Source organism: Peromyscus eremicus, chromosome 20 (genome assembly GCF_949786415.1).
Source record: "Peromyscus eremicus chromosome 20, PerEre_H2_v1, whole genome shotgun sequence".
In the NCBI taxonomy this organism is placed as follows: domain Eukaryota; kingdom Metazoa; phylum Chordata; class Mammalia; order Rodentia; family Cricetidae; genus Peromyscus; species Peromyscus eremicus.
In genome coordinates this window covers 26461580-26483678 of record NC_081436.1, presented here as the reverse complement: position 1 = coordinate 26483678, position 22099 = coordinate 26461580, and the positions used below count along the sequence as shown (strand labels likewise).

Below are 22099 nucleotides of genomic sequence, written 5' to 3'. Positions count from 1 at the left end.
GGTCCCCTGGTCTGGGGTGCCGTGTAAGGTCAAGGCTGAGCAGCTCTCGGGGTGGGGGTGGGGGTGGCAATCAAGAAGGCAAGAGCAATGGGGATCAGGGATTCTATTGGTTCTGTGTGAAGGCACATCCACCCTGTTCCAGGCCACCCATAGCAGTGCATCAGCCTAGCTGAAGAGTCGGATGGTGCCATCTGCCCCAGAGGAGAAGATCCATGGCTGTGTGGGGTGGAAGGCCACATCCAGAACACCCAGATCTCGGGTCAGTGTGTGCCCCTTAAGCACCTTGACGGGTACCAGCAGTGGGTTCTGCAGCAGGTCACTGTGGAAGAGAGGGATTCAGGACCCCGTGGAATGGTCCCATGGGGAAGACTGGGCAAGGGTTAACACTCACTTGTACACCATGCCATGGCAGACAATAACACTGCCGTCATCTGAGCCGGATGCAAAGAGTGGGTATCGGGGGTGGAAGGCCACGGCCCGCAAGGCCTTCTTGTGATGCCTGCAGAAGAGCGCATTAACAGTGGGCAACACCTGAAGGGGCCCCACCGCCTACCTACCCTAACCCGCCTTACCTCAGCACTTTGTATGGCTTGGTGGAAAGATCCAGGTCAAACCACACCAGTTTGCTGTCATAGCTGCCACAGATGATGTTGTCACCTAGGGCCAGAGGCAGTGACAGTATTTCTCAAGACTCAGAGAGTTTGTTCCCCAACCCTGACTTGAAAAACACACGTTCCCCTCACCTGCGGGGTGCACAGCCAGGCTAGACACCCACTTGCAGTTGGGCATCAGCTTCTTGGTAAGCTCCTGGCGCAGCAGGTGGTAAATGCGGACGCTGCGCTGAGAGGCCACCAGCAGGAAGGGCCGGGTGGGGTGGAAAGCCACGCACTGTACCTGTCCATGGCTGCGGCGGAATGGGCTCTGGCTGCGTCTCCTGCTCAGCTGGTGGATCAGCACCTGAGTGTGTCCGGGACTAGACAACACCACAGCCAGGTAGTCCCCTCGCCCATGCCAGGTCACCTGTGTCACTGGCTAGAGAAGAGCAATACCGGCTGATTGTCTGACCGGGTCTGGCAGGTTCCCATCCCCTTCCCAGCACATACCTTGCTGTGGCAGATACGCAGTCGCAGGCCTCCCTGGCGTTCTTCCTCTGTGGCCTCTAGCCAGCGGGCTGGCTGCAACGTTGGCTCTTCAGGTGGAGAGAAGGCATCCAGCAGCTGGTCTGTGCTGCCCACCAACAGCCGGTCTCCCAGGGCTGGGTTCAGAAGCAGCACGGCATCATCCCTACAAGCCAGGCAGATACAGCCCCTCCTCAGCACAGTCCCCACTTTCCTGTGCCCCGCCCAGCCCTACCCCCAGGGTCCTAAACTCACGTGGCTGCAGCTACTAGGCATATGGTGGGATTGGGGTTCCAGGCAATGCTCCGCACCACACCCCCAACAGGCACAGTCTTCATACAGCGGGCAGTGGCCACCTCCCACAGCTTCAATGAGCCATCGTCCGAACCTGGGTGTGGCAGGGGAGGCTCTTAGCACCTAAGCCTCTCACCCAGATCCCTGCCACCTCCCAGCTCAGGACAGCCCCCACCTCAGACCCACCTGAAGCCAGCCACTGGCCCCCTGGGGAGACACTGAGGCAGCGGACAAGGTCACTGTGGCCCCTGTAGACCTACAGAAAAGGAAGAGTGAAGAAGACAGACACACACCCCGAGGACGTCTGCCCACCTCTGACTCCCCACTTACAAGAGCCTGGCACACGGGGAAAGGCTGAAGATCTCTTGGCCGAGGGAGCTTGGGGATGAGGTCTTCAGGATCCACATTCACCTGGGGCAGGACAGCACAGAGTTACTACCTCCATCCTACCCTTCCCTAGGACCTCTGTGGGCTGCCTCACATACCCTCATCTTTCGTTGCCGTGGGCACAGATACAAGTCAAGGCAGCGCTCAAAACGCTCCTGGATAAAGCGGCCATAAGCAGGCACAGTCCTCAGGCTGGGAAACTTCTGCGGCAGGAAGTTAAGCTTCCTCTCACAAGGTTCCTGCTGCATCCATGCCAAGCGCTGGGGAGACAGGAGATAGGTGAGAAAGGACCGGGGAACATGGCTGGGTACCACACCCACCTCCGTGCAGGCCCACCTCCTCCTCAGTGGGCAGGTACTCGGGAGGTGGGTTGTAAGACTCAGCATGGCCAGGCAAGGCCAGCTTGGGTGCAGGCACATGCATCTTGTGGCGCCCCAACACAGCATTCGGATCCTCCTGGGCCCACAGGTCATAGAAGCTAGGGGTGGAGTCTTGGGGCCTTCGAGGCTTGATCCAACCCATCTTGATGGCATGCACCAATCGAGACACCTGCACACAAAGCTAAGGTCAGGCGGCAGTATAAGAACCTTACAAGGTGGGGTAGAGGAGGATGACAGGGTCCCCACCTTCTCCTTCTCAATTAGGGATGGAATGAAACTACGCTTGTCAGCTGGGCGGTTGGTCACAGGGTGGATCATGACATCACCACTGAAGAAATCCACAGCTGGCTAGGGAAACAAGCATAGATGTCAGGCTGGGGAGCTTCATGTACTTCATGTACCTAGGGCCAGTTGTTACCTACCTCATAGGGGTTGAAGCCCAAATCTCCAAAATGGCCTCTCTGAAGCCGCTGTACCAGGGCCACCTGCTCATCAGTCAGCCGCAGGTCACGCCCTGTCATCTTGTCCTGCACAGTGCGCCTGAGGGAAAGCCAGTCAGAGCCATACTCCAGGCCTGAGGAACCACACAGGTTCTGACCCAAGGCCCAACTCACCAGAAATCTGGGTCATCCATTTTGTCCAGAAACTGGTCCAGTTCATCTCGTGTCCGCAGGGGCTTGTAGATACGTTTGCCATCCAGGTCGTAACCCACATGGGGGAAGTCATCGTACCATGCCAGGGGCACATTGCCCACAGTGTTCCGAATGTCCTGGAGCATAGGCACCACATCAGCACCTGTCCCTACCATACCTGATCCTCCTCAAGCCACCCAAGGACAGAAGAGACGCCCTAGATCAGCCTCAAGTGCCTAGAGACCAGGTGACCCGGCATCTGCCCTAGCCCTGGCCCCAAGGTCTGACGTGGCGTGGCAGGGGTGCTGTGCCCCTTCCCCCAAGCCCTCTGAGGCGCCAGAGCTTTACCTTCACATTTTCCACTGAAGTGATGCCAACCCTAGTCTCCCCCCTTATTGGATTCCTTGGCCAGGGCTCTGGGCAGCCACAGACAGGGATGACCTCATCGCCTATGGGCTCCCTCCCCTGGCAGAGGTCTTAGGCAGAAGTGGGTAGTTACAAGGCAGGAGCCATGGGAAGACCCCACCCCACCCAGAGGGAGACAAACTCCGTTTTGCTCGGCAGGTGACCAAGGACCCCCTTCGGGCACTACTGGTCTTCCCCCTCCCACTTCAGTAGGCAGAGCAGCCACATTCCTGGACACACATTCCTGGTTTCAGCCCCTGCCAGCCACCACCCTCACTCCTCCCAGGCTGGGGACTGCTGCCCAGGCGGCCACTTCCGGCAACAGTAGCCACAGGGGGGAGGGGCCCAGACATAACTAGCACAGCCGAGTGCCAGCAGCCCCTCAGCAAGACCCCTTGGGTCCTGTCCCACTGCACCTGTCCACATCAGCCCTTTCCAACAAGTTCATCCCCCAAAATACCCTGTACCCTTGCTGAGCGCTCTCCACCTAGGGGGCCACTTCCAAAGTGGAGGGATGGGGAAGTGCCGATCTTAGTATCCACGTGTGCACTGGCATTGAGGAGCCCCATAGAGCTCAAAGCAGGGACGGGGGTGGGTCCCTCAGGCAGGATGGGTCAAAGGGGGGAGTTTGTGGCACAAGGCACAGGCCATACAGTCAGGTCAGGTCATTCCAACCCCACACACTTATCCCTAGACTGCCACTGCTGGATTCATCTTCACACAAGCACGCGCACTCACACACACACTCACACACATACACACACACACGGCCTGGCACAACAAAAGACCCAAGTGCACATGGAAGGAGAGTCAGACAGGGTGTGGCCAAGCACTCAGGGCCAGGGCAGCTGGGTGAACTTAGGCATGCCAGGGGAGAAAGCCTCTTGATTCCTAATTTATCCTCTTCTTTCCTGCAGAATGAGTAGAATGGGCACCATGGTCTTGGGGCATCAGTAGCACCCCAGAAACAACCCAGCCAGAAAGATGCTCAGGACCCCCTAGGCGCAGCTATTAAAAGGGAAAAGGTGCACAGGCTCCGCATAAACTCCTCCAGGCCAGGGAGGGAGGCGGAGGCCAGGCGCGGGGGAGGAGCCGACTGCTATAAAGGCACTGCTCTGCTGGCGGCCCCACTCCAGTCCGAACACATGTGCCCGCCTCGCCCGGCAGCCGCCACCGCGGGGCGCAGCGGAGACCCCTGGCCTGGCGGCCTGTGGGGGCCTAAAGAGGCGGCATGAGCAGCGCACCGTGGAGCTGACGCCGCGCCCCCTGCCCGGCTCATGTCCTTCGCCATGCTGCGCTCAGCGCCGCCGGGCCGCTACCTGTACCCTGAGGTGAGCCCGCTGTCGGAGGATGAGGACCGCGGAAGTGAGAGCTCGGGCTCCGACGAAAAGCCCTGCCGTGTGCATGCAGCGCGCTGCGGCCTCCAGGGCGCCCGGCGGCGGGCGGGAGGACGGAGGGCCGCGGGGAGCGGGCCGGGACCCGGGGGGCGGCCAGGCCGCGAGCCCCGGCAGCGGCACACAGCGAATGCGCGCGAGCGGGACCGCACCAACAGCGTGAACACGGCCTTCACCGCGCTGCGCACCCTCATCCCCACCGAGCCAGCAGATCGCAAGCTCTCCAAGATCGAGACGCTGCGCCTGGCTTCCAGCTACATTTCTCACCTGGGCAACGTGTTGCTGGTGGGTGAGGCCTGCGGCGACGGGCAACCATGCCACTCGGGACCCGCTTTCTTCCACAGCGGTCGTGCGGGCAGTCCCCTGCCACCGCCACCACAACCACCACCTCTGGCCCGAGACGGAGGCGAGAACACCCAGCCCAAACAGATCTGCACCTTCTGCCTCAGCAACCAGAGAAAGTTGGTGAGCAGGGCCGGGAGCACGGAGGGGCCCCAATTTACTCATCAGCCCACACCTGCCAGGGAGAGAGGTGCCAGGCAGGGGCAACATTCCCTGGCACCTACACCTGCCACCAAAGCTGGGTCCAAAGGCGGGAAGGGCACATAGGAGTCACACCTTGGGATACTGACTCCCATTGGTAGTGGTCTTAGGGACCTGCAAATAGAGGATCAAAAAGGAGCGCTGAGAAGGGCCACCCAGGAGAAGGTCTGGAGGAAGGGAGAGCAGCGGGAACCTGGCAGGGCTGAGGGCTGTTCCAGGCTTTACTTCCCAGCCAGTTGAGAACTGAAAGGAGCTCAATTCAGGAAGTAAGAAGCATATCCATAAGGCCCCATCCAAAGGGGAACCCCCAGGGGGGTCCATGTGCCACTACCCCTCCACCTCTGCAGCCCACCTCCACCCCAAAGCATGGGGCACCTGCTGCCCCTCCCCTGGGCTGTTGAGACCTGCAGTTGGATGGGCTAGGGGAGAAGGCTGAACTGAGAGATGCTGGCCGGCCATGATTTACTGCTCTGGCCGCACTTGGTGGCACCGGAAAAGCAGGGTGAGCAGGGAAAAAATACAACGGCTTTCCCCAATCCCCATTTCCTCTCCAGACAGCACGCGTGAGCTCCTGGGGCCTGAACATCTGGGAAATTTAATTTTACAGTTTCGGCTTGCAGCAGTGTGCTCCCCGCCCCAAAATGCACTGGGGGGGGCAGGAGCTGGGGACTGGGGTGCCTTAGCACTGGCTACCCGAGACAGTGCCCCAACAGGAAGCCAGGAAGGTCCAGGCAGTGCTGGGTGACACTAGGTCTCCACCCAGACCCTGACACACCCCCATCCCCTCTGCAGAGCAAAGACCGGGACAGAAAGACGGCGATTCGAAGTTAGAAGGAGGAGGGTCCACAGCAGCCAAGAGGTGATGCCACTAGTGAAGGTGGATGCCACTGAAGAGTCACGGAGAGCCCCACCTTGGACCTGAGCTGAGCACAGGTCCCCAAGAGCACGTTCACCAGGCCAGACCTGCCCCAGCTATGAGCAGGGCCTATGAACAGACAGATGGACAGGCGGGCTACGGCTTGACTCTAAGTAGCCCAACACTCACCCAGGTCCACTGGAACTTTCCATGCTGACTCCCTACCTGGGCCAAGTGTTGGCATCTTGTGTCTTTAATATGATAATATAAAGTCTGAAAATTTTGTATAATTAAAAATGAAACAGTATCTTCCAACTCGAGGCAGACTATCCTCTTGAAAGGATCTGAACTCACTATGACCCAGGCTTTCTCACCCCATCTTCCCAGAGTGAGGCAGAGTGATGATGGCAGGGTTTACAGCACCCATCAAGAGCCTTGCACCAGGGACCTGAGATGGGGTGGGGGGCAGAGGAGAGAGAGGGTGGAGAGGGAAAGAGAAGGAAAGAGGAGAGGGCAAGCCCACCTCCCATGACAAGAGGTAGCAAACAACACAGCAGCCTTGCCTCCTCCCGAGGAGCATGGTGAGGGGGACGAGATGGGGGTCTCGGGCTCATGGACATTTGGTTTCCCAGCAGTGCTCCATTAAAGGGGTACAGGGAGTGAGTGAGTAAGCAGTGCTGTCCAGTCAAGCCGGCTACCAGGCCTAGACGGGCCTGAGGACAGCTACCCAAATGTCCCCACGGATACCCACCTAGGCCCAGAGACTTGGGGTCCGCTGACTGCCAGGACTTAGGACTTGCGCTCTGCCGCCAGCTGCACACTGCAAAGATTCCTAGCCATCCGACACTCCGTACTACCCAACTCTCCCAAGGAGCCCTCTGGCCCCTGAGGTTGACTTAGACCCTCACCAGGCACTGTGCACAGCTGGCGGATCATTAAAATCCTGCAGGTAACAATTAGTTGAGTGGTACAACAGAGAAGAAAGGCCAGGCCTGACTTCTGGCTGGGTGGTGGTGGGGAATGGCAGAGGGCACCAGGTGCTGGTACTGGCAGGCCTCCTGGTCCCTGGCTGGGGGGAGACCAGGTGTTGAGGCCTATGTGGGCATCCTCATAGGGCAGGGCCAACGTGGCCCCTCCTCTTACTGAAGGGCTCCAGGGAATGCTGGTGCAGGAAACGGTGGTGTAATTTTGGAGGAAATTCTCAAAGCCAGAGCCATTAAGGCAGGGGTAGGGGGCTGTGTCCAATCTGATAGAAATAGAACAGGATAGAGTCACAGCGGCAGGTTTCGTTCAGAAAAGAAACCCAACCCCAAATTTCCTCCCCTTAATCCTGTAGGAGCCCACAGCTGCTCAGAGGGAGGGAGAGAGGGCACAGTCACTGCAGAGGCTTCTTTCTGCAGCCCGGGAAGCCAGAACCTGGAGGTGCAGCTGGGGCTGAGGGAAGCCACCTTCCCCTCTGTGTATTCCTCATGCAAGGCTCTGCCCAGCTTCACTTCCAAGCCTCAAGGACCCTGTGACAGATGCTGGTTCAGTCCAGAATCACAACCTGGCAGGCTGCACCTGTATTCAGCAAAAGGGCAACAAACCCCACCCAAGGACCCCTGCTGGCCCCCCCTTCTGCTGGACATGGGTCTCTTGCCCCTCACCTACAGGCCTCACATTTCAATACCTAGGCGTGAATCTCCCACACAAACCCCAATGACTGAGTGGGTACCTGCTTCTGGGGTCAGAGTGGCTGGGCAGTCTCATGAATAAACCAGAGGAGCATGCACACGAAAGGCTCTGAGAGAAAGTCCCCAAAGAGCAACTTGGAGAGTAGAGGTAGGGACGTTTGTCCACACGTAGAGACTGCCGATCTGAGGAGCAAGCATGGCTGGGCACTGGGGGACCACACAGAGGCCCAAATGGTACCCAGCTAGCTCCAGGAGGCATCTCATGACCTAGAACCCAGTAGAGGAGCAAAGAGCCAAGTGAGGATTAGGGCGAAGCAGGAGAAGGCAGGGAAGCCCAGGAGCTGGCAACGCTTGAGCTTCAGGAGACTGAGTGGTAGGCCAGAGTCAACCAGACAAGAGCTGGAGGCTTGGGTGTCAAGAGGGGTCAGATGAAAGGGAATGGGCTGTGGGGCCGGAAGGCTCTCTAGAGAGCCGGATAGTCGGGGTGAGGCACGCGCCCGGCCAAGGCCTCCACTGCAGGGCCTGACTCCGAAAGCGGCTGCAGCTTGGCGAGCCTCAGGCCCGGGCAAACGGCCAGCCACTCCCTGAGCTGCACCGGTAGCAGTGGCTGAGGGCTTGGCCCGACAGCCAGCAGAGGAGGGGAGGGGAGGAGAGGGGCGGGAAGAACACTCCGTCACCCTCCACTGCTCCAGATTCAAACCAGACCGGGGGTGGCATGGTCCATTCCCATCCTGTGGCTCCACGTGAGTCCACAACAGCTTATGGCCCAAGAGTGGCAGGTGCTCCCTACCCACCACAGCCCCTGGCATCCTTCCCAGAGGGCAACTTCACCCTCCACCACACTGAGGAGCTGTGGGACAAAAACCGGGGCTCCCTTAGTGTGTGCCCCACAGAGGCAGCTGGAGGGGGGGGCTGGCCCGCACCATGGGCCAGCAGCCACCCTTGCGAGCTGAGCTGGGCTGGAAACATTCGGCTCAGCCTCAGCTGTCAGCTCCCTGTCCCCAGCCTGGGGAATGAGCTGCTGGCGGCACCACATGATTCATCACCAGGCCTGCCTGCACCCCAGGCCAGCCGCCCCCGCCCTGCTCAGCACCTGCAGGCTGCCAGGAAACACATGTGACCCCTTTGGGTCAGGCCCAGCACTGAGACCCCAGGCCAGGCTGGTGGACAACAGACAGACCCAAGTGCCATGCTTTGGGGAGGGGGGCACCCAGCCCCCAGGAAAAGCCTGTGGGATGAGGTGGGTAGGTCCACATCCATCCCTCCATCCTATCCCATCTCCTTCCCCCCCACTCCCCCCACTGCACCGGACACAGTGTCGGCTGGGACTTTTCCGCTCTCGATGAGCCCCCCTCCCCTCCCCCTCCCAAAGTGGCTGCAGCTGTCAGGACCGCAGATTGGAACTGCAGGTACGGGGCTGGCCCGCTGCCCACCTCCCTCCCGTGTCTGTCTGCAAGAGAGGAAGCCAGCCCACCTCTGGAATCCTTCACTCTCTCCTCGTTCCGCCTCTCCCACCTGTCCCCCGGGAGCATGGGGTCAGCCGCCTCGCTCAGTCTCTCTCTTCCCCGGCCCCTCTCCGATTACAATGCGGGTAGTGTTCACTGTTGCTCGGCTCCCCCTGCACCAACTACCCTCTTGTCTCAGAGCTCACGGCCTTCCTGTGCTGCTGCCTCCCCCTCATGGGGTGTCTTATCTCTCAAAGTGCTCAGGACTAGCCAGCTGGCCTGGCCTCACATGCCACACTGACCCCAACAGAACGTTCCAGATGGGATGCTAGGCTCCGAAACATACACTAGCGGCCTATTCCACAGACCAGAGGGACCCAGCAGGGGGTGACCAGGCAGGTACCACCTCGGAACCTATCATCTCCTTACCAGAATGCTTCCAGTCCCCCATGCCCTCTGCCATGAGGGGCTGGCTGAGCCCACCCGAGCTGCAGACACCTGGGAGCTTAACTATTGCTTGCACCTCTAGCAGGAGAACAGAGAGCTGGAGTCTTTAGGACATGTGGAAGACACGGGGAGAAGGAAAACAGCTGCCCGAGGTCCAGCTTGCTTGTCCCTCTCCTGAGGCTACTCAGAATCACACGGTCTTCTCCCTACTTCTGCAAGCAGGAGACCCCAGTCGTTCCCGCACAGGTACTGGAGTTGGGTACAGCCTTAGGGGGGCTTGGAGCTCTAAAGACTGAGGGCGAAGGTCTTTCTGAGTCTCACCAGTCAAGCTCAGTTGATGCTTTAAGTAGGGAGGTGGGTCCAGAGTACTGCACATGCTAACCCCTCACCAGCCCTCTAAACTCTAGACATCTCCAAAACCTCAATATGGACAATCTCCCCTATCTCTAGGCACTGCCCATATATACAAGGTTGCTGAATGTGATTCCTGGCCCTGCACAGCCAGCCTCCTCAAAGGGGACCTATTTTGTGCCTCCAACTGCTCAGTGTAACCAGCAGTCGGTGCCTTTCAAAAATCTGCCCTTGTTATACTCCAGACCTGTTGTCCCCTAGCCCCAGGGAGAAAATACGGATCTAAAGTAGCCTACCTTTACATGCCAGTCACAGTCAGGACCAACTCTAACCCCTATGAGGACATGGCTTCCTCCACATGCTCCTTTTCCACCTTCCTCCCAAAGGCACCCCCCTGCTGACTTGGGCACTCTGATGCAATGTGGCTCTTAGAACCCTCAGGCCAAGCTCAAGAGATGGTACTAGGTCTACCTGGCCAACAAGTACACAGCAGTCACAGAGACACAAGCCCAACTATGCCCAGTAATCACTGGTGAATCCCTAGGTTGGGCAGCCCCAGTGGGATGGGGCTGGACCTGAAGGATTAGTCTGTCTGGCCAGAGGCCCCATTTGGAGGCAGGCATGAGGCTAGCCTCGGGTGGACGGCGGCCAGAGCAGTCAGCCTGCACAGACCCGGGTGCCTTCTACACACAGCAGGGAGGGCCACTCACTCGCTGGAAACCTGAGCCCACAGGCTCCCCTGCCAGCAGTAACACAAGCAAGCATGGAGAGAGTAGAGTACACACAGGGAGGCGGCCAGGACACTGCCGGCAGGCGGGGGTGGCCCCGGAGGAGCACAGGCCGCCAGCGCACTGGAGGCAGCTGCCGGTTCAGTAGCTGGGAGAAGCCATTAACTGCATTTGGCGAGAGAGCAGAGGGGATCACAGGTTCTGGATGCAGACAGGCCAGGCCATGTCCCTGTGGGATCCTGAGTTATAGATCGGGGCAAGGCCGGGGGATGGGGGGTGCTAAGGCTGTAACAAAGACCCCAGACCCAGCCCCCTCCTGACCAGAGGTTGCACAAGGGGACGGTCCTCGGCCCATTGCCCTCAGGGACTGGAAGGATACTTGCAGGGGGACCAGCTCTTCCCAGACTTTCCAGGACAGAATTCATGGCTCCCCCAAACTCCTCATACTGCCATACTTCTTGAAGAACAGGGCTGCAGGCCCGCTGAGCAGATGCATGGGCTTCTCCACCTGACCAGGCCTGGCCTTGGTTTCTCCTAGTTGCTTGACACACGAGGAGGGGCAGCATTGGCCACTCTCAGCCCTTCTATCCCAGTCCACCTCCCAGGGGTCCCAACTACTGGATGAGATCACGTCTATGGAGCCCCACTGCTGTAGGGAGGAGATGAAGTGGCCATGTGGGGGTGGGGCAGCCACACAGCACAGCTGCTCCTCAGTCGCCCCCACCGCACTCCATCCCCACCATGCCTAGCAACTCATCCAGGGGGCTCTACCCCCACTCAGCTGAGCCCATGTCTGTGAATCTAGGGGGAGAGAAGGAGGAGCCAGAGTACAATCAGAAAACAGTGAGCCAGGCTGCTCAGTTTAAGAGTCAGTGATGTTGGGGGATCCTCAAAATATAAGACTGGGAAATGACAACCGGGCTCAGAAGCTCCCATGTTCCCAACCCCAGTCCTAGATTCAGACCCAAGAAGCGGTCAGGAGAAAAGGACAGGGTTCCCAATGGGGCACTTCCACCTTCAAATGGCAGCAGGCTAGACAGGCTACCCCCATTCCACAAGACTGCTGTCCTCTAGGCCCCTGCTAAAGTCACCACCACCAGGACAAACCACATCGACACCTTCCCAGAATCCCTGTCCAGAGTCCTGTCGGAGGTCTGGCGCTATGGTATGGCCTACAGAGGTAATTCTGCTATGTGGCTCAGAACAGCCTGAAGTCCTGGGGTTGATACCACTGGTTCCCACCAAAGACACTTCTGGCTGTCCCTCCAGAGGCCCAGAAAAGCGTCTGACCTTTACAGGTGCGGAGGGACCAGGGCACAGCCACAGACAGCACAGGCTTCAGTCTGCCAGGGACTCTAGATCTAGATGAACGACTTGGAGATGTCTGTTGTCCTCAGGCCCCTCTATCAGGCAGCCTGAGGTGGGCTGAGCTCTTCTGACCTGACCCTTAGCCAGGCACTGATGGCCATGCCTCCCTCCCGGGCCTGGCCTCTCGGCTGTAACCGCCTTGCTCTGAGAATGAGAAAGCCAATGGCAGCCTCTGGCGGGGACCAAGCCCCGAGCAGACTCTGGGGAGAGATGCCTAGGTCCAGCCTGGCCGACTCCTGAAAGCAGAGCTCTGAGGTCCCTTCCAGCTGCTGGCCAGCTATACTGGCGAACTCCAAAGAATGGGCATCTCTACTACTGCAGAAGTGTCCCTCAGACTACACATGGGGTACTTATCACGGCCCAGGAGAAGAGGGGCAGCTTGCACCGTATCACAGCACAGCACGAGGCTGCCCAGCCCTCTTAAAGGGCCACTGGACAGGCCCGTTGGGGCACACCTCCCTGAGGGCAGGCAGGGTCAGGCAGGCCTCTTTCAAGGCATTGACCAGTTCTGGAAGCCCCTCCCCCGACTCCTATTCTCCATATACAATCATCATTGATTTCTCAAAATACCAAGCATAAAAAAGTAGCCGACAGGATGTGGCTGCCGACAGCCAGGGCCCCTGGGGGGGGAGGGGAGACAGGCAGGGAGCCGTGTGTGCGGCCCCCCTTGCCGGTGCACCCGCTGCTCCGGCCAGGAAACCAATTTATTTTGTTTTGTCTCTGTTCTCTGAACACGCAGCAGAGACTGGATCGGGCTGTCGGCCAAGGCTCCTGTAGACACTGCCAAGAGAGCTTGAAGGTGGGGAGGAAGCCCAGCCAGAGAGGGGGCGCGTGTCTCCCCGAGGCCTCAGGGACAGCCCCTGACAGGCAGGCAGGAAGAGCTCCTGAGAAGAGGACCTATCCCTGTAGGCCCCACACTAAAGCCAAGATGAGACTCCCAGGCTCACATTCTGGGCCATACAGTGGCCACCGCTCAGCCCTGGGACCAGGCCTCACCAGGGAGGGACAAGCTGCCAGGTCCACTGCCTCTGTGTGCACAACTTCTCAGAGCTTCCAGACCCTGCTGGCATTCTGGACGCAGTCCACACCCTCTCAATGCCTCCACTCCCTGGGGATTCAAGGGACCCCAGTCCAGCATGACACTTTGCTCTCCATGGTGTAAATTCCCTGTCCTATATAGCAAAGTCAGGAAGGTACCACAGTAGCGGCCACCACGGGAAGACCAGAGAAGGGAACAGACAAAGCCAACGAGGAGACCAGGACGTGCCAGTCCTGCCCCTGACATTACTGTGCCAGCCTCAGACAGGGTTCGGGCTCACTCACCTGCCACCCTCACCTGAGCTGCACTGCCATAGTGAGGGCCGCAACCCTGACCCCCTGTGCCCACAAGACAGACCAGACCCTGCTAAGCCACACGCAGCCTCTCCCCTCCACCTGGCAATGGCACACTGAAGGTCACAATGAAGGGCTGCTTCAGTCATCCGTCCCAGACCCCCAGATTGTTCTTCCAGATATGGGGAGGGCCTGAGCCAGGCCGCCTACTCGGAGTGCAGCAGCCTCCTGAGAAGCGGGCTCTAACGAACGGCAGCAGAGCCCCTGCAGGAAGTCCGGAGAACGCCCTGGTGCTCTGCTAGCCTGATGTGCAGCACCTACTCTGGGCTCCTTGAGGAAGGAGCTCAGCCCCAGCAGGGGGACTCTCAGATCGCACAGCAGGAAGTCCAGCTCAGCCTGAGTCTTACCTCCTCATCAGAGGTGTCCTCTTCATACTCATCTCTGGTCAGTGCTCCCATCTCCTCTGTCCTTGGACGAGGGGGGCCTGCCTGTCAAGAAAAAGGGAAAGAATTGCTTTGGGGGTCCCTGGAAGCCCTCTGACTATCAGGAGGACCTAGCCCACAGCCCAGCCCCATTCCCCTGGTAACTACTTGGGGATAACCACTCTCCCAGTGCTAGAACCTACATCCATATACCACAGGAAACACTGTGCCATCCCAAATCTCTGAGTGGCCCCAACCTGGCCCAAGTCCTCAGCACAGGATGGAAGCTGTCCTAGACCTCAGTCTACTTCAGGGCCTCAGCCGCTGCACCCCGCATCACAGAACCTGCCCAGCGATGCTCCCTCAGGGAGGAACCTCTGCTCTCCAGCAGTCAGACCGTGGGGGACACTAGGTGCCAGGTACTAAGGAAAGTGGGAGGCAAACGCAGCCATGGGGCTGGCTACCACTCACCCACACCACCACCACACTAATGTCAAAACCAGCTGCACTGGCCCACGACCAATGGTCCCACAAATGGTCCTACTGGGCCCAGATCCGGCAGAAGAGACTATGTTCAGACCTGCTCAGACCTAGGTGCAGGGAACACAAGAAGAGGCGTAAGGAGAGCAATGCCACTACTGGGGTAAGGTCAGTGTAGACAGATGACATAAGCCGTGGGGCCTCTGTCATAAGGGTCACCTGGAACCAGTAAGAAACACACTGAGGTCAGATCCACTGGCCAAGGGCCGAGAGAGATGCCCCAACCCTCAAAATGCCTAGAGGCCCAGACTCCAGGCACCCTCCACTCCCGTCACAGCTTCAACAGTAGGCTGACCTTGTCCCCTGGGTCAGAGTGGATGCCACTGAGGATTCACACTCCAACCTGGAAAACAGATTCTCCCTTGACTGGGGAGGCGGATGGCTCAGACCAGATCGGGTTTATTGGCAGAACCAGAACTGATGGAGAAAACAGGCCCACCTCTCACCCCTGAGGGCAGTAAAGTGCTTGGAGCAGGAACCCCGGTGTGTGGGCGCCCCCGCCCAAAGCCCTACTCCCTCTTACCCAGGCAAGAGCCAAAGGCCTGCTCTTCCTCCAGCCTGTTTTTCCCTTCAATATAAAGAAGACTAAGCTGTTCTCCAGGCTCGGAACAAGGCAGGATTCAGTTTCCATATCTCCCCCACTTCCTTGCTGGACACCAAAAATGGGTTGCAAACCCCAGCTCAGAAGAGGGCCCCAGCAACACAACTGGCAGGCACATCTGTCTCTGCCTGAGCTCAGCAGGCCCCTGGCAGCGGCATTACAACACCAAGCTTCTGGGTAGCCACTGTTCCCAAGGCAGGTGCCTACAGCCCTGGCCTCAGGCAGGGCCCCCGACATCTCAAGTCTCCCCCTGAATGTTCTCTGCCAGGCACTGTGCCTACACGACCCACAGCAGCAGGGCTCACAGGCCGTGATCTGAGAGTCCTGCCTGCGGGAACAAACTTGGCAGCCAGCTCTGTTTGCGTCCTTACTGTTCCAGTGTAGGACAGTGAAGGGTAAACCTGGGTGCCAAACACCGGCAGGCCTTTGGCAGGGGTTGGGATCTCCAGTGGTGAGGCTCAGGAGTTCCTTCTGCATATATGCTCTTCCCAGGCACCTGGAGTTCTGAGGAACAGCAGCTTTTCTCTGGATTCCATAGCTGCAGAGCAGGCAACGTCCACCAGAGGGCAGCACTGACACAGAGCAACAACCCAGGGACCAGTTCCCTGGGGAAATGAGTGCCCTGGGCCTGTGGAGGGTGGACACTCACTCTGCGGACAGATCTAGGAAAACACTTCTCTCAAATTCTCTGCCCCCGTTTTTAAGGCGAGGTATTGCTCTGTAGCCTAGCATTGTCTCAAATTCTCTTCCAGATCCAGCATCCTGAGTACTGGGTTTACAGGCGTACATGTTTTCAACTTACAAATTGGGGGCTGGAGAGATGGCACAGAGGTTACGAGCACTGGCTGCTCTTCCAGAGGACCCAGGTTCAATTCCCAGCACCCACATGGCAGTTCACAACTGTCTGTAATTCCACTTCCAGAGGATCTGACACTCTCATACAGACATACATTAAATAAATAAATCTTTTTTTTTTTTTTAAATTAAAGATGACCACTAAAACATCCAAAGCATAGACAATGGACTAAAGGTACAGGACTCTCTTACAGCTGCCAGTGTCCTCTAGGTCAGGGGTCCTTTGCAGCCTGGCTGTCTACCCAGCTCACTCTCTCAACCCAGAGGGAAGGTGGTGAGGTCTGCTGCTAGCACCCACCGTGCCAAAGGACACACCCCTTACACAGGTCATAGCCTAAGCCTGGCTCCAGAAGCCTTAGACAGTCTGGGGAAATGGGCAGGTGCCTCCTGGAGAGGACTGAGATCTCAGGCCGGAAATCCTGCCCAGGCACCCCTTGGGAGTGGGGGGCAGTGTACAGCCTCAAACAATAACACTGCCACCCAATGAGAGGCCAAGTGGCTGGTGAGGGGCAGGGTATGAGGTGACAGAGAGGCCCAGAGAACAAGGAGGCATTAAGATGCCAGGTGTGGTGGTACACACCTCACCACTTGGGAGGCAGAGGCAGATAGAGCTCGGTGAGTTCAAGGCCAGCCTGCTCTACAGGGCAATTCCAGGACAGCCAGAACTACACAACATAGTAAGAACTTGTCTCAAAAGGAGAAGGGGTGGGCAGTAAGGTATATACAACTTGAACAGAGACAGAACAGGACTAGAGGGCTGACCAGTACACAGGAAGCCACCCCCACAGAAGCCAGCTGAAGGAGTCAGGGCAGCTAGAGACCAGGATAGGTGCTGGGAGAGCCACAGGAGAGGGTGAGCACCAGGTACTGGAAAACAGGTTGAAAAAAGCCCCCAAAGGAGCCAGTGAGCCAAAGGTGAAAAACAAATAAGTGTCCATGAAAGAGCCAAGAAAGGCAGTTTTTGCTTCCTCCAGACCTTGACCTCTGAGTCAGGTGTACCTCTGCCTGGTCCAGGCTGAGAAAGACTGCAAGGACCAGAGACAGAGCCGTGAGGGTTCTGAGAGCCTAGAACGGCATCCAAACGAACAAGGTGCTTGGTTGGTTGTTTGTTTTTACATTATTTATTTACTTATTGTGTGTGTGATGCACATGCGAATATAAGTACACGTGAATCACAACATACCTGGAGAAATAAGAGGACAATTTGTGAGAGTTGGTTCCCCACCATGTGGGTTTGGGGGATCAAATTCTGGTCACCAGGCTCAGTGGCAAGTGTCTATATTGGCTGAGTCATCTGGCTGGCCCTAAACAATCTTCTTATAATACCAGCAACAGATTCTCCTCTGTCTAACCTGGCCACGCTCCACTGCCACCACCAACCAAGTATAGGACAGAGGCTGTGCCTCCTCTTCCAGGAAGCAGGCCAGGGTCAGCCAAGCCGACTTCACATCCCTTCCCTGTGGCGCAGAAAAGAGGAGCCACTTCCAGCATGCCATGCCTCGCGGCCAGTGCAAGGCATGCCAAGACTGCCTGTCCCTCTCCTTCTCCCTTGTGTGCGCACGCCAAATTCCCAACACACAAAGATCAATCCAGCATGCTACTATTACCACAAAAACTATGCATAAAGAAAACTAAAGAACCCACTGTCCCAGCAAAGGTCCTATGCTGGACCTTTAATCCCAGCACTAGGGAGGCAGAGCCAGGCAGATCTCTGTGAGTTCGAGGCCAGCCTGGTCTACAGAGTGAGTTCCAGGACAGCCAGGACTACATGGAGAAACCCTGTCTTAAACCCTGTCCCTCCAAAAAGAAAAGTAACTCTGAAAAGGGCTGAGGGAGGCTAGGGAGATGGCCCAGTCAGTAAATGCTCACCACGAAAGCATGAGCACCCATATAAAAATCTAGGCATGAGCCAGGAGGATCTCTGTGAGTTCAAGGCCAGCCTGGTCTGCTTTGTGAATCCCAGGATAGCCAGAGCTCCATAACGAGACCTTGTCTCAAAAAAACAAAAACAAGCTGGGCAATGGTAGCACATGCCTTTATTCCCAGTACTCAGGAGGAGGCAGAGGCAGGAAGCTCTCGGAGTGAGGCCAGCCTGGTCTACAGAGTTCTAGGACAGCCAGGACTACACAGAGAAACCCTGTCTAAGGGAAGAAAAACAAAGCATAGTGGTGCACACTATGTAATGTGTAATCCTCAGGCTGGAGAAGCGGGACAGGAAGACCCTGGGCGCTCTTTGGCAGCTAGTCTTGCCAATCAATTCCAGGTTCAATAAGAGCCTCTGTCTCAAAACAGTAAGATGAGGGTCTCAAGAGACAGAGGCAGGCAGATCAATGTGAGTTCTAGGCCAGTTAAGATCCTGTCTCAAAAAGGGGCAGGAGGGATTTAAGGGCTGAAGGGACAGCTCAGCATTTAAGAGAACTTACTCCTCTAGCAGGACACGGGTTCAGTTCCCAGTACCCACATTAGTTAGTTCATAACTCCAGTTCCAAGGGATTAAATGCCCTCTGACCTCCGAGAGCATATGCATGCACGCATTTAAAACAAATAAAATGGGGCTAGAGAGATGGTTCAGTGATTAAGAGCATTGGATGCCCTTCCAGAGGTCCTGGGTTCAATTCCCAGCACCCACATGGCAGCTCAAAATTGTCTGTAACTCCAGTTCTAGGGGATCTGACACCCTCACACAGATATAAATACAGACAAAACACCAATGCACACTAAACTAAATAATATTAAAAACAAACAAACAAAAGGGCCAGAGGGCAGCAAGGTCTTTCCCAACCCTGCACAAGCAGCTGGCCTTACCAAGCTCACCAATGCTGGGGCCTGGCTGCTCACACCCTCCGCCCTGACCAGACACTCCATGTGTGGCTATGTAAGGGGCCCAGGGCCTTCACTTGTTTCAGGCCTGACAGAAACAAGCCAGGGCTGATAGAGCAAGGTCAAGTGCTTGTCAGGGAGGGGACTGGGAGAAAAGCATTTCCATGTTGGGCAACGCTGACTGTAGGTATTTTAAAACATGAGAAGGCCAGTGAGATAGCTCAACAGCAAAAAGACTTGCTCTGCAAACCCAATGGCCTGAGGTGATCCCCAAAACTCATAGTGGAAGAAGAGAACCAGCTCCACACACATGCCGCAGCACAAGCCCACCTGTACTCACACACATAATAATAACAACAAATAAGCCATAATGACAAATCTTTATGTTCTTCTCAGCCCACCACAAAAGGCTGCCCTTCCTAAACCCGAAAGGTTTTGTGCCTGCTTTACCCACTAGAGGGAAGCAGCCTGTACGGAGACTTCATGGCCCTGGACACAGCGTTTGACAGCCATGAAACTGCCCCGGACTGCTCATCTCAGAACCAGAACATACGTGACAGGCATGTTCTCACCAGGATCCATATCCAGGACTCAATACACAGGATAGACTCTGAGCGTCAGCTTCCTAGGACAGAATGTACCAGACCCTGTAGGACACGCACCCTTCTGCCCCACAAGATGACACCACAGCTCAGGGACACAGTGACCCTCCTGTACCCTGCCTCACTTCTGACTTCCATGCAATCACTCTTAGACAGTGTACAATTCGGGGGCAGGTAGGGAACACCTGCTCCCTCCTTCAGAGTCTATAACAGAAGACAAGTCCAAGAGCAGGGAGGCAGGGGAAGGGCAGGGGAGGGGCAGGGGATGAACAGGTTCAGGGGGTGTTTGTTAATTCCTGGATACCTCCTCCCTAGCCCCAGACACCCACTGCTCCTACATCATACTCCACCAGATGGCGCCAACACAGGGATGCCAAGTTGGCCAAGATACTTCCAAGGCATTTCCCAGACACTGATCCCAGCCATGCCCCAGAGCTCTACTGAGACCCCAGCAGCATTCTTGCTATAAAGGTGGCACTAGGCCAGAACTCTCCTGTTATTGGACGAAATGCTGCACATACCAGGATTGCTACCTTTTCTTACACTCTTGCAGGGTAAAGGTAGAAACAGCCACTTTGACATCAAGGAATAAGAAAACAAGGGGACCGGGCGGTGGTGGCGCATGCCTTTAATCCCAGCACTTGGGAGGCAGAGGCAGGTGGATCTTTGTGAGTTCGAGGCCAGCCTGGTCTACAGAGCGAGATCCAGGAAAAGGCGCAAAGCTACACAAAGAAACCCTGTCTCAAAAAAAAAAAAAAAGAAAACAAGGGGATGAGGACAATGACACATGGGGGGCGGGGAACGGACAAACACAACCAACGCACCACACACACCTCAACATCGAGTTTTAGATGTGTTATTTTATGTGTACGAGTGTTTGCCTGCATGTGTACGTCTGTGTACCACAGGCCTGCTTGGTGCCTGTGGAGGCTGGAAGAAGGCACTGGAAGCCCTGGAACTGGGAGTTACAGATGGTTGGGAGCTGCCACTATGGGTACTGGCAATCCAACCCAGGTCCTCTGGAAGAACGGCCAGTGCTCTGAACCACTGAGCCACCTCTCCAGCCCCCTCCCAAATCAATGTTTTAAAAAACCAAAACCAAGTATGAGCATAGGGAAAAGAAGGAGTCAGATGGACACTAACGGAAGAAATGGCCACACGCTCACAAATCTACTCAGTACCGAGTGCGGACAAGACGGTGCCAGCTGAGGTGTGCTGTGGCTCTTGCCTCCCTTGCAAGACACTCTCGGGTCAAACCCCCAGAACCAACAACAAGAAGAGTGAGGGCAGGGAGAGACAGAGAAAGGGGAGGGAAGAAGCAGGGGAGGGAGGGAGGGAGGGAGGGAGGGAGGGAGGGAGGGAGGGATGAGACCCTTGGTGCAAACTGTCTCTGGGCTCAGTGAAAATCCCACTCAGCCGAACAGTGAGGAGGAATCAAGAAAGACACCGACATTAACTCTGTGCTCACCCCGACATTAACTCTGTGCCCACCCGCACGTATAAGCCACACACGCGGAACAACGCACTTACATACCACACCCACGCAAAAACAAAACAAAACTCATCAAAACAAACCACTTAGAAAAGGGGAGGGTTAACCCCCGCCCCCCTCAATCTTACAAACCATGGTCAGCATTTCTTCGACTTACCATAACAGAGACAAACTAGGCCTGGTTTCTTGGTTTCCGACCTGACAGCTGACTTGATTACCCAAGGTCATGATTTCCAGAATACCAGGGCCACTGAAGTATAAACCATTGCACACTAGTTTGCGGAACGCTTTGAACTGCTGCGCTTTAGTCAAGTTAAGCTTTTCTTCCATTTTTATCAAGCAAAAAGAAGAGTGTAACCCTCCCCATCAGTACAGCAATCCACCACCTCTGGTGCCAAGGGCAGCTGGCCCACGGGCAGTTGGGCTGGACTCCAGTAGCTCCTGCTTTTTCTGCTGAACATCTCCTAAGCAGTGGCATCCCCATCTTGGACTCTGCCTCTAGAAAATTCAGTCCATAGCTAGACCAAGTGCCAACCTACTGTCCCATAGAGGTAGCCTCAGAATTGTCTGAGGGGCAAAGACACCAGTATGTGGATTTTCATATTCTCAGAAAAGGCACAGACAACTGAGTTTGCAAACTAATGTCCTGGGGCGCAAATGTCTGAAGATGGATAGGGGACCAAATTCCTAAAGACAACCGTGGAGAGGACGGTGTGGTACAGCTCTTAGACCAGCTCGCACAGCAGGCATGTCCTCTTTCTGGCCACACTCATGCACAGGAGAGCCCACGGGGGCTCCTCCCTCACCCACCTGGGCCTGCTCCTCAGAGGTCTCCGCCGGTCTATCGTCGTCGTCCTTGTCACGACCGGTGCCATCCACTCCTTCACTGTCGTCCTCACTGGTATCACTGCCGGAATCTTCGAGGCCTGAAAACACACTCTCCTCGCTGTCAGAGAGACTGGAATCGGAGTCGCGGAGAAGTGGGGGCTGCAGGGAAAGACAGTGTGTAACAACTGCCACCTGGCGGGCTTGCTAAGACAGGAACCACACCCAGCAAAGTTGAGCCCCTGGTCACATGCCTCCACCTGCACCAAAACCATCCCCCCCAACCTGGGCCCTCCTTTTCTGCTGCCTCTGTTGACAGAACCTGCCCTCAGAACAGACATGCCAATCCCTAGTACCCTGCAACAGAGGGACTTTCCAAGAACACAGTGGCTTTTTGGAGCTCAGCTCCCACTCACGGTGTCACTAAGCCCAAGTTTCCTCTACTGACAAACTCCACACCCGACCCTGGCACCTAAGGGTCCCAGAACCAGAAGGTCACCAGCTAGGAATGGGGCTGTGGCCTGAGAGGATCAGAAATCCCTGAAGGCTTTGACCACTTGCACCAGAAGCTTCTTTACCTTGAAGACTG

General features: G+C 56.6%; 2 protein-coding genes across 3 annotated transcripts in view; one reads left to right on the top strand and one right to left on the bottom strand.

Annotated features, from left to right (window-relative positions):
• The window catches only part of Bop1 (BOP1 ribosomal biogenesis factor), a 33841-nt gene that overhangs the window by 7347 nt on the left and 4395 nt on the right, over positions 1 to 22099 (bottom strand). Inside the window, exons 2-16 of one of the 2 annotated variants that reach the window (XM_059246903.1) lie at positions 21496 to 21672; positions 13761 to 13841; positions 2794 to 2948; positions 2602 to 2719; positions 2426 to 2527; positions 2136 to 2348; positions 1898 to 2059; positions 1743 to 1823; positions 1599 to 1668; positions 1374 to 1506; positions 1104 to 1284; positions 744 to 1032; positions 573 to 657; positions 392 to 499; positions 89 to 319 (exon numbers count right to left, since the gene is read on the bottom strand). In XM_059246903.1, the coding sequence (XP_059102886.1) occupies positions 166 to 319; positions 392 to 499; positions 573 to 657; positions 744 to 1032; positions 1104 to 1284; positions 1374 to 1506; positions 1599 to 1668; positions 1743 to 1823; positions 1898 to 2059; positions 2136 to 2348; positions 2426 to 2527; positions 2602 to 2719; positions 2794 to 2948; positions 13761 to 13841; positions 21496 to 21672 (2109 nt within the window). In that variant the 3' untranslated portion in view covers positions 89 to 165. Of the gene's footprint in view, positions 1 to 88; positions 320 to 391; positions 500 to 572; positions 658 to 743; positions 1033 to 1103; positions 1285 to 1373; positions 1507 to 1598; positions 1669 to 1742; positions 1824 to 1897; positions 2060 to 2135; positions 2349 to 2425; positions 2528 to 2601; positions 2720 to 2793; positions 2949 to 13760; positions 13842 to 21495; positions 21673 to 22099 lie in introns of those variants that run through there. The other variant, XM_059246904.1, reaches the window with a different exon arrangement.
• Positions 80 to 6324, top strand: Scx (scleraxis bHLH transcription factor). The gene is made up of 2 exons (XM_059246910.1): positions 80 to 5075; positions 5946 to 6324. Exons 1-2 carry the CDS (start codon positions 4494 to 4496, stop codon positions 5982 to 5984), a joined length of 621 nt encoding a protein of 206 aa, XP_059102893.1. The 5' UTR covers positions 80 to 4493; the 3' UTR covers positions 5985 to 6324.

Excerpts from the sequence above, each read along its gene's own strand:
- Scx (XM_059246910.1), top strand. The coding sequence starts at position 4,494 with ATGTCCTTCGCCATGCTGCGCTCAGCGCCGCCGGGCCGCTACCTGTAC. Across the intron at positions 5,076-5,945 it reads TCAGCAACCAGAGAAAGTTG|AGCAAAGACCGGGACAGAAA; the intron begins GTGAGCAGGGCC and ends TCCCCTCTGCAG.